At 34.8% G+C, this 10,587-nt stretch overlaps 1 protein-coding gene across 2 annotated transcripts; it reads left to right on the top strand.

Moving 5' to 3' along the window:
- The first annotated feature begins 2,752 nt into the window (after positions 1 to 2,752).
- LOC122275913 (pyruvate kinase 1, cytosolic-like) lies at positions 2,753 to 10,360 on the top strand. Of its 2 annotated transcripts, XM_043085256.1 has the most exons (17): positions 2,753 to 3,084; positions 3,233 to 3,329; positions 3,443 to 3,540; positions 4,138 to 4,293; positions 4,858 to 4,935; positions 5,102 to 5,233; positions 5,360 to 5,440; positions 5,732 to 5,803; positions 5,875 to 5,964; positions 6,630 to 6,774; positions 7,027 to 7,115; positions 7,959 to 8,054; positions 8,183 to 8,250; positions 8,491 to 8,590; positions 8,946 to 8,996; positions 9,330 to 9,389; positions 9,790 to 10,360. In XM_043085256.1, exons 1-17 carry the CDS (start codon positions 3,016 to 3,018, stop codon positions 9,940 to 9,942), a joined length of 1,635 nt encoding a protein of 544 aa, XP_042941190.1. In that variant the 5' UTR covers positions 2,753 to 3,015; the 3' UTR covers positions 9,943 to 10,360. The 2 variants fall into 2 exon arrangements, with proteins under 2 accessions (XP_042941190.1, XP_042941191.1); XM_043085257.1 differs by lacking the exon at positions 8,946 to 8,996 and having other exon boundaries at positions 2,755 to 3,084.
- Positions 10,361 to 10,587: the final 227 nt, after the last annotated feature.

Genomic DNA, 10,587 nt, shown 5'->3' with positions numbered 1-10,587 from the left:
CTGTCACTCAACTTGGCTCTTGAGCGAAGTAAAAACTTTAGTGTTCATTCGAGCCAATGTTGATTTGATGTTTTACTTGAGACGCATTTGACACACCGATCTATCATAGAATCTAGATTTTGCCAAATTATGATTTTTAGTGCCATTTCGATATATATGTTATGCTTTAGTCCTCTTATATACAAATTCAGTAACTTTCAGAGAGAAAAAAAGAGAAGCAAAAGTGAGAGTATATTGTGAGAGAAAGAAAAAAAAAAAAAAAACCTTAAAAGAGAAAGAGTTGAGATTGTATGAGTAGAATGATACACTTATAATTTATTGTGTGATTATAATCTCCTATTGAATAATAAAATCTCTACAATTTTGTAGACGTAAGAATATTGCCAAACCACGTAAATTATGTGTCGTGTGGTTGTTTGAAAGTTGCTTTTATTTGTTTGCCATTTTGGTGTTACACAAGAACGGTAGTTGTTTAATAATTATTGAATAATTACCTCCCTATCACTTCTCATTAACGCATGTTATATACACGTATCGTAAACTTTGAACTGTATGCATTTCTAATAATTGTTATATACATGGATTAATAAATGATTAATTTTGTTGGTATTAATTTTGAATGAATTGGCCACAATACATCGCAGGGAATCATAATGAATTACTTGATGCTTACGTAGTTTAATAAGATTTGGATTTCTCAAATTTTGTTGGTTTCGAAGATTCGGTGTTGATTTTCAAAGTCAATTTTGATCGATGTTCTGGATCCCATTTGGTTTTCATTCAACGCTATGGGCAAAATCAACAAACCCAACCAAAACATCCTTTGTTTAGCAAAGCCTCAACTTCCAAATAAAAAACTATATATATGTAAAAGAAAAAACATTTTCAGCATCCAAAATGTCCGAACACACCAAGAATAAAATGAATGACTTATAGATCACGACCATACAAATTAAAAAGAAGAAAATAAACAGCAAATCCTTTGAACATTATAAAAATAACTTAGCTTAGGGCCGACGCACACAATACGCGTGTCGGGATGAGGGGTGGAGTTTCTCTCGTGAGATAAAGAAGTGTGCAATAGAACTTAGCGAATCGCTAATTTCAACACGCCCCACTTCAAATTGATTTATTTAGCTCAATTAAAGTGGGCACGTCATTCATGTTTCGAATCCCTTGGGTATAAATTAAGAAATGTATTTTAAAGAAACATTTGTCTATATATAATTTTTATACAAAAAATATATATATACATTGATATAATTTAATACGATCAATTAGATTATAAAATTATTAAAAATAAATCTATTATAATAAATTACGTTATAAAATTATTTGTATAAGATTTGTTATTAGATCTAACAGTTACCTATTTTAAAAATACATGATTTTTATCCTAATCTGACATCACATTTAAATTCATAAAAAAAGGGTATATTTGAATACTTAAAATATCTCAATATATTAGTAAATAGTAGAAAAATTATTTGAATTAAGATATTTTATTAGGTTTTTGAAAAGAAGGAAAAAAATTGAATAAAAATATTGTAAGATTAAAAAATTATTTGAATATTATTTTTGAATATTATATTTTTTAAAATTTGAAAAAGTAATATTATTTTTGTATTTTGTTTGATAGTTTGAAAAAATGATAATAATTAAAAAAATCAATATTTGAAATTGAAAAACATTTTGTGATTAAGTAATATTTTTTTAAAATTTGAAAAAGTAATATTATTTTTGTATTTTGTTTGACAATTTGAAAATGTTATAATAATTAAAAAAAATTTAATATTTAAAATTGAAAAACATTTTGTGATTAAGTAATTTTTTAGAAAGAAATATCTAAAAATCAATTGTGTTGCCAAACAAATCCTAGTTTCTTTGAAATAAAATAGAAAAAATACATAATTAGAATTTCAATTTTATTACGAGAAAAATTATAAAATTATAAGTCGAGGGAGGAAACAACATATAGACACTCTACACTACTATTAAGATGGAATATAATTTATATAAAAAATTTTAATCCCATACGTCTTAAAATTATATCATTCTTACCCAACACAGAGGGTCTCTATTAAAAATAACAGAATGCTATGGCTTCCGAATTCGGAACCAAAAAGTGTACTGAATTTCAATTATTTATTTATTTAATGATTAAATAAATTTTTTTAGAACGGTGATGTAGCGTTGCTCTAAAAATAAAGAGGGGCTGGCTACCTCACCCGACGACCGTACTGCAAACTAAGCAGCTCATAGGAGTTGACCACAAAGCAAAAGTGGGTTGTGAAGTGATTTTCGTGGTGGGGACTGGGAACGGGGCAGAAACGGTGTGACGGCACTCGTACGGTTTTTTTTCAAATTCAAAACTTAATATGGTTTAGGCCAAATGTCCAAATCCAACCAACATGAACATGCGATGCACCCCCTTTCTCTTGCGCCATACGAAAGGCCACCTAACAACCCGACCTCGTTCGCAACTGCTTTTTTGTTAGTTTTAAACGACCCGGCAGGCAGCAGCACGACCAAGATGAAAACAATCGCTTCCAAACGCATGCATGTTAACACACGAGCACGCGAGGATAGAAAGTACCACCAACCCGCATTTTTCCACCTTCCCACACGAATCTGCTGAGCTAGACTTCCACGTGTAATAAAATCAAAACTGTCTTCTATTGTTTGGTTTCTTTTTGGACACCTGCTTTCTCCATCTCAAATAAAACAACTAAAGTTGAATTAAAAAAAAAAAAATTAAAAAAGGAGTACCGAACGAGTGGGAAACCGAAAAGTAGAAGCATCCGAACATTCGTAGTTACGAAAACCATATTCCAAGTTTTCCAAATAAGAAAATCAACAAAAATCCCGTCGCCCCCCTTTTCATCTCATCAGCGGACTCTGATCGAAGCCCATTCTTGTTTTCTGCCGTTCTCTGCTCTGACCTGAGACCTCTCTCTTTCTCTCTCCTCTATTTTTGCTTGTTGGTACTTGGTTCAGAGCCACCCTTACACGAAGATGCATTCTAATCATCTGCTTCTAGAGGAGCCAATTAGGATGGCTTCCATTCTGGAGCCATCCAAGGCCGTAAGCATCTTGATTCTTTCTAAATTTTGCATTCGTTTTTTTTTTTTATTTATTCAAATCCTTTTTATTAGTCTGCTCAACGTTGATCTTTAGAATGAGATCTATCTATCTAGTTTTGATGATTTTGTGATTGATGGCTTGTTTACAGAGTTTCTTTCCTGCAATGACTAAGATCGTGGGGACTCTGGGGCCGAAGTCTCGATCCGTGAACATTATTTCGGGCTGCCTCAAGGCTGGAATGTCTGGTATTAGGCTTTTGCTTTTGCGTGCTTATTGTTCGGCTGTATACATTCATTGCCTCTTTTTTGAGAAGCTTTATTCTGATGGTCTTGGAGTTGGTTTGTGTTTTGTTTGGCAGTGGCCCGATTCGACTTCTCGTTGGGTGACCCGGAATATCACCAGGAAACACTGGAGAATCTGAAGGCCGCTGTGAAGAGCACTCAGAAGCTTTGCGCTGTATGTTACGTTATGTTATGCTGTGTTTCTAGGTTCTGGAATATTAGTTATTTAAGAGTTTATTTTCTTACGCTGTTCTGGTGCTGAGATTATAGATCATATTAGTTTACGGGAAAGCGGGATATTGCGTCTCGATCGATTCATTGTTGGAAACGCTTGCTAATGCATTGAGCTCAGTGGATTTTTCTTTTTCTCGAATTTCCTGTGTCTTTTTTTGTTGGGTTTCTTTTTCTTTTTCTCGAATTTCCTGTGTCTATTTTTGTTGGGTTTCTTTTTCTTTTTCTCCACTCCTTAATAAGAAAAAAGAAAAGGGAAAAGGGGACGGAGAGTTTAATGTTCACTCCTTTGGGCCCTCTATATGTATTTAGGCATTGTTTGGTTTGTATTTTGGAAGTATTTTTATTGCTTTTGAAATGAAGATTAATGACGTGCTCAATGCTAATCAATGGATAATTTCTTTTGCAAAGAGGAGAGAGAGGAGGGGGGGGGGGGTTTGTGGGCGATCTTCTTCTTAAGCGGTTTGCTGTCGTGAATTTCATGTTTGAATGAGAAATCTTAGAAAAGGAATTGAGCAAACTAGTCTTCCCTGCATGACAGGTTATGCTGGACACTGTGGGCCCTGAGTTGCAGGTCGTCAATAGAAGTGGGAAATCTATTTCGCTTCAGATGGACGCTTCTGTTGTTCTGACACCAAATCAAGAGCTAGAAGCCTCTTCAGACCTGTTGCCCATTAATTTTGATGGGCTGGCAAAGGTTTGATAATAATTATCCGCTTATTATCATATAGCTTTGGTTTCCATGGTGAAATTTATTGCGGAAACTCCAGCAGAATAGTATCATTATTGTTCTGAATAGTGTGCATTGTGTGAATCATGATGATGTCTTGTTTACTGTAAAAATCTATAATATAATATAATCGTATACCTATAAAAAAATGATGCCTTGTTTACTGTCATCTACTAGATTTTACTTGCTCTTCTTGTAGACCGTGGGGCCTGGGTTTTGGATTCTAGATAATATATGCAGGAAATCATTGATCTGCTTATAATGAATAAAATAGTAAATTGTAAATCTAATTGAGTGCTGCAGCATGTACAGTGTGATCTGATCATGAAATAACATATGCCTGTATTTAATAAACCTCTATACGTTCCCAAAATTTTATCCTCTCTCCAGCACTCTCGAAACAATGGACTACTTCCATCTTAAATCAGATGAAAGCTGTAATTAGATGGTGTATTCTCTTAGAAGTTACACTCTTTCTTATAAATTCTAGAACAAGAGACTGAGACTAAGCCTTGGATTTTGTTTTTGCAGGCAGTGAAGAAGGGAGACACCATATTTATGGGTCAGTACCTGTTCACTGGAAGTGAAACTACTTCTGTTTGGCTGGAGGTAAGATATAGAGGACCAAGAGGGCTCATGCCATTGGAATAGATCCTTTTTTCCTCTTGGGATATTATCTTTCATTTTCTTTTATGAGGAGATCATCTGTAACAAGGATGTATTGAATCGAGTAATTCATGCCCAATTGATTAGTCATATCTGGAGTGTTGTGAAGGTTTCTGAAGTGAAAGGGGAAGATGTTGTTTGTGTGATAAAGAACACTGCAACACTGGCCGGATCATTGTTCACTTTGCATGCCTCTCAAATTCATATCGATCTGCCTACCCTCACTGATAAAGATAAGGAGGCAAGTCCTGACTCCTGAATGTACACTATTTAGTGATTAGTGTATGGGCTGCAGTGCCTCTTTCTCTCATTTTGTTTTTGGTTATTCTATTTAAGTGCATTTGTGATATTTCGTTGCTCATTTCAGGTTATAAGCACCTGGGGAGTTCAAAATAAAATTGACTTCCTCTCACTGTCATATACCAGGCATGCAGAAGATGTTCGACAGGTAAGTATTATTCCTTGATGTATTGTCCTTTTACTTGGGCTTCTTTCTAGAATTGATATGTTTCGTTGTATTCTAGTTATTATAGATGTTGCATTGATTTTACTGAACTTAGTCTCTGTGATTTCTTATATTGGGTTCTAATTCCAACAAGGCGTCTTTCCACCTGTGTACTTGGGCTACACCTATTGTTATAATCAATAAAATTCACATTTACTTGTAAAAAAAAAAAAAAAAGAGTTAGTATAGTTGTTTGATAACTTCTCTAACAGGCTTCTTAGTGCTGGAATGCAGGCCCGCGAGCTTCTTTCTAAGTTGGGTGACCTAGATCAGACTCACATTTTTGCAAAGATTGAAAACATTGAGGTGAGTTTCGTCTTAGTATCTAATAAAATTGTCCAAGTTCTATAGAAGGCTTTAATTTGATTTCTTTTTAGGGGTTAACACATTTCGATGAGATCCTACAAGAGGCAGATGGTATTATCCTTTCACGTGGGAATTTGGGCATAGATCTCCCTCCCGAAAAGGTTAGTTTCCAAACTTGGATAAAATAGTCATTTCATGGTGTTATGCTTTAATTGTGAAAAATTGAGCTTTAATACTTATAAATTAGGTAACTACATGAGATATATAGATGTGCTTCATTTTAGCTCAAATTGCTTCCATAGATAGATAAGAATTCATATACTTATCTTTGCCTCTGTTATATATTTTTATCTATGTGCTAACTTTCCAATTTTTGTTGGAAAAAAAGTAATTGAGCCTTTTTTTTGAAATCTACGATTTCTGATGTTTTCTTTTAGAATTCAAGCCTTGATTTACAAGTACGGAGATTATGAAAGTTTACCTTATATATAAAATATATCCAGCACTGTGCAACATACCTTGCATCCTGTGATATTTTCCCTCTAACTCTAATATATATCAATGAAACCTTCATGTAAAAAGAAAAATCCAGCACTGTGCAACATACCGTGCATCCTATGAAATTTTCTCCTAACTCTAATATTTATAATTTAATAACCTTTGTGCCATCAAAACTAATTATTTGTGTCAGCCCTGTTAATATTTAAATGACGGTAACTCTTATATAAAAAAATAAAATGAAATGGTGGTAATTGCCTTTTATGTTGAAATGGTTCTGGAGTGGGTTACATAGAGCTGCTGCTAACATATCTTATGTACCTTGCAGGTGTTTTTATTTCAAAAAGCTGCGCTTTACAAGTGTAACGTGGCTGGAAAGCCTGCTGTGCTTACTCGTGTAGTGGACAGTATGACTGACAACTTGAGACCAACTCGTGCAGAAGCAACTGATGTTGCCAATGCTGTGCTGGATGGTGTGTCACCATTTTTCTGGTTTTAACACTTGTTAATTTAGAAAACCTTGATGCCAAAGTCACGGATTTCCTTGATGTGGGATTAGATATAATATGTGATTGTGTGTGAAACACTATGATGCGCTTGGTGGATTTAGGTCCATTTTATGGCTCCTCTAGTCTCCTCTTTGTATCTGGTTTCTGTTTGACATTGCTGTAAGTATTACATGGAAAATGGACTTTCTTGTCTAACACATTTTTTAATGGATGCAGGAAGTGATGCGATTCTTCTGGGTGCTGAGACTCTACGTGGGTTGTACCCTGTTGAGACTATCTCTATTGTTGGTAAAATTTGTGCTGAGGTATATCTTCTCTTGAGTCATATTTTTGTTGATTGACTAATATATTTTTGATTGTGGGGTTTAAACTTATGAAAGTTGAATCTTGAAGAATATTGAACTCATCATGCCTTTCAGTGAGTCGAGTCCTGAACTTGGGCATGTGGAAAGTTTTGGTTTTACAGATACATGCTCTATTGTGAAAGCTAGTAGTTTTCTTTTGCTGGAAGGGAGTTGTAGTTGTTCTATGTATTGTTCATTTTTATTTACTGAATTGGGATATCAACATCATGATCTGAAGCACAAGGATGGGAATCCAATAACTGCCAGCGTGGTGGGTCTTGTTCAGTAACTGAAACAGTGAGATCCGGATAGAATGGTAGGATCTGGACTGAAGCAAATTGTTGTTTGGCTTGTGTGTAACCTGTTGAGTGTTGACACCCTGTTCGTGAATAGGATGTATAGACATGCCTTGATTGTTATTGCTAGGGTATTTTTGCATAACAATAATTATAATGCATTGGCTTGTAGTTGTGACTTACTGGAATGTGGTGATTATTACATCTAAACCATGCATTCCCAATCATTGCTTGGATTTATTTTTCCTACAGGAATGGCTTATTTTAGACTAATGGCGTTCCACAATATCTTCTAAATTGCTATGAGAAGAAAGTATTTGTTGTTTTAATAATTGTTGGACAATACTAATCCAGCCTTTGCAGCATGTCAAGTATTCAGCGTAATCAGTTATCTATTATTAGTGCTTCAAGAATTGATAACATGTCTAACAATCCTGGATTTAGGACCATGCACATTGTATGAGGTTTTTCATTATTTGTTTTTTTCCCTCTGAAATAATCTTTGTAGGCAGAGAAGGTTTTCAATCAAGACCTTTATTTTAAGAAGACTGTCAAATATGTTGGAGAGCCAATGACCCACTTGGAATCTATTGCTTCCTCAGCGGTATTCACTTTTAAATGTTGCTCTTTGTCATTAATATATTTTGTTGTTGGTTATATTTGGGATTACAGTTGTTGAAATTATTGCACCATCAAATTGGATTTCTCATAGACCAATATTCACTTGTCAAGGTACGAGCTGCCATTAAGGTGAAGGCATCTGCCATTATTTGTTTCACTTCTTCAGGAAGGGCTGCAAGGTACTATCTTGGTGGATAGTTTAATGTAAATGTGCATGTAATGGGTATATTCGAAAATAAAATGTTTCTATTTGTCTTTTCGATTGATCAGTGTGCAAGCTTGAATTTCTATTTTCTGAAGAGAAAAAGAAAAAAGAAATGGGCTTGGGGATTTACATCCATAATATCAATCACATTGGAAACTCATCTGCAGCCATTCATTTTGACTCTTTCTAAATAAAATTACATGACTATGGACAGATTGATTGCTAAGTATAGGCCAACAATGCCAGTTATATCTGTTGTCATTCCCCGGCTTAATACAAATCAGCTGAAATGGAGCTTTAGTGGAGCCTTTGAGGTATTCTCTTGACTTTTTGAAATAAGTCTTTTGTTTTATTCTAGGAAACTTTTGACGAGGAAAACCCTTCTAGTAACTGCATTCTTCTTGTTCAAATAGTTTCTTGAGGTTTGGAAGGATAAGCATTGCTGGTTATCCTTCAGGTTTTTTTTTTCCTTAAATGTCTTAAATATTTGGTTGTTATAATGCTCAACATCTTAATATAAGCCATATAAGTTACTATTTCAATCACCATATAGGAGAAGGAATGATTGATTAAAATTGAAGTCTTACGCAGGTTTTGATGCTTATGGTATCTTCCCCTTATGTTGTTGGTTTGAAGCTCAGGTTGTTATCCTCTTGTTTTCTTGTCCAGGACCAACTGTCTAGTTCGTATCCCATGTCGGAAAGCCTTTATCCCTTTAATGTAATATTCCTTTTATGAATCTTGTTGAGTAGTCATTATGGATTATTACTTCTTAGAAAAAGAATGTGTAGCCAAATCTAACGATGCAATGGTTTACTATTAATATTGCCTAAATTCACTGTATTACTTGGATGTTGTCATCAATGGTTTTAACTTAATTCTATGTCTCTAACTAATTTCCAGAAACAGGTTTCCTTTTCTGGGGGGAAATTCAGTGCACTTCATGATTTTTTTTTTAAGTTTTCTCAATTTATTGAAATTTCATAGTCATTTACTTTGTACCTCCCCATTTATATCCAAGCTAATGAATCCATCTGTTTGCTTCATGGATAGGCAAGGCAATCACTTGTAGTCAGAGGCCTCTTCCCCATGCTTGCGGATCCCAGACATCCTGTAAGTTCTTATTTTACCTATTGTAACTTCGTAAAGGCTCTTGATGAAATTATCGGAGAAAAAAAGAAAAAAAGTAAATATTTTTTGTTTAACAGGTATGAAAAGTAAATACTGTTGCCTTGCCCAAGGATTTGGCATTTTCTTATGTACTGATTATGAGTTCTGTGTTCATCCTAATCTTTCTGACTTCAATCTGAGGTTTCCCGTTGGAATGTATGCTTAGTTGTGCATGGTTTATAATAATACGATTATGGGTTTTTTCATTGGCATTAAGAGACGTAGAAGATATCTGGAACATTGTTTGCTTTACGAGCTAAATAACGGTACATGCGGCGTTATGCAATGTTACTTTGTTGTTCATCAATTATATCTTATGAAATCTGTATCTCCTATATTACAGGCGGAGTCTACAAGTGCTACAAATGAGTCGGTTCTAAAGGTTGCCCTTGACCATGGAAAGACAGCAGGAGTCATTAAATCGCACGATCGAGTTGTTGTGTGCCAGAAAGTTGGGGATGCATCTGTGGTCAAGATTATTGAGCTTGAGGATTAAGATAAACTGTTCTCATTGTCAGTCTTGAGGTATTGCTTATATTTTTTTGAACGTGGACTGTAGCTGTCACCCATATGGTTTTACATCTCAGGGCACGAGGACTAGGTGACTTGAGATATATTGAGAACGTAGACTCGGGTAATTATTTTTGTTTATTCAAGGTTAGCCATGGGGGAATATGTCCATGATGTTCATTTCCACTTCAGCGTTAATGCCAGTAATGTCTGTTGCTTGCAATGATTAACGCTGTTTGTCTAACGTGTATCCAAGTAATACGAGCGCAGGTCAGCATCTATTTCAACTGGAGGTAGTATCGTTGGTCCATACTGTGATGAAATAATAAGTGCTATTGTATTCAAATCGTTATTTTGGTGTTGTAGACGCTCTTTGTTCTTTATTAAATGACTGTTTTTTGATATTCCGAAGACAAAATGGGATCCTCGTGGCTAGCTGTAGTAGGGACAGCAATTGACTGGGGCTATCGATAAAGATGATTCTTTTTACTTGCCCCTCTTGCTGATCCCATGTACATACATATAAAAGTACCCCTAAACTTTAGCGCTCTTTGAGAAATTTGCGGAAAGTGATTATTTTCTATCAACACTTGGATGAGAATGCAAAATGAATGACCCCAAAACATTAGTT

Source organism: Carya illinoinensis, chromosome 9, assembly GCF_018687715.1.
Source record: "Carya illinoinensis cultivar Pawnee chromosome 9, C.illinoinensisPawnee_v1, whole genome shotgun sequence".
Lineage (NCBI taxonomy): Eukaryota > Viridiplantae > Streptophyta > Magnoliopsida > Fagales > Juglandaceae > Carya > Carya illinoinensis.
This window is presented reverse-complemented; position numbering and strand designations above follow the sequence as displayed.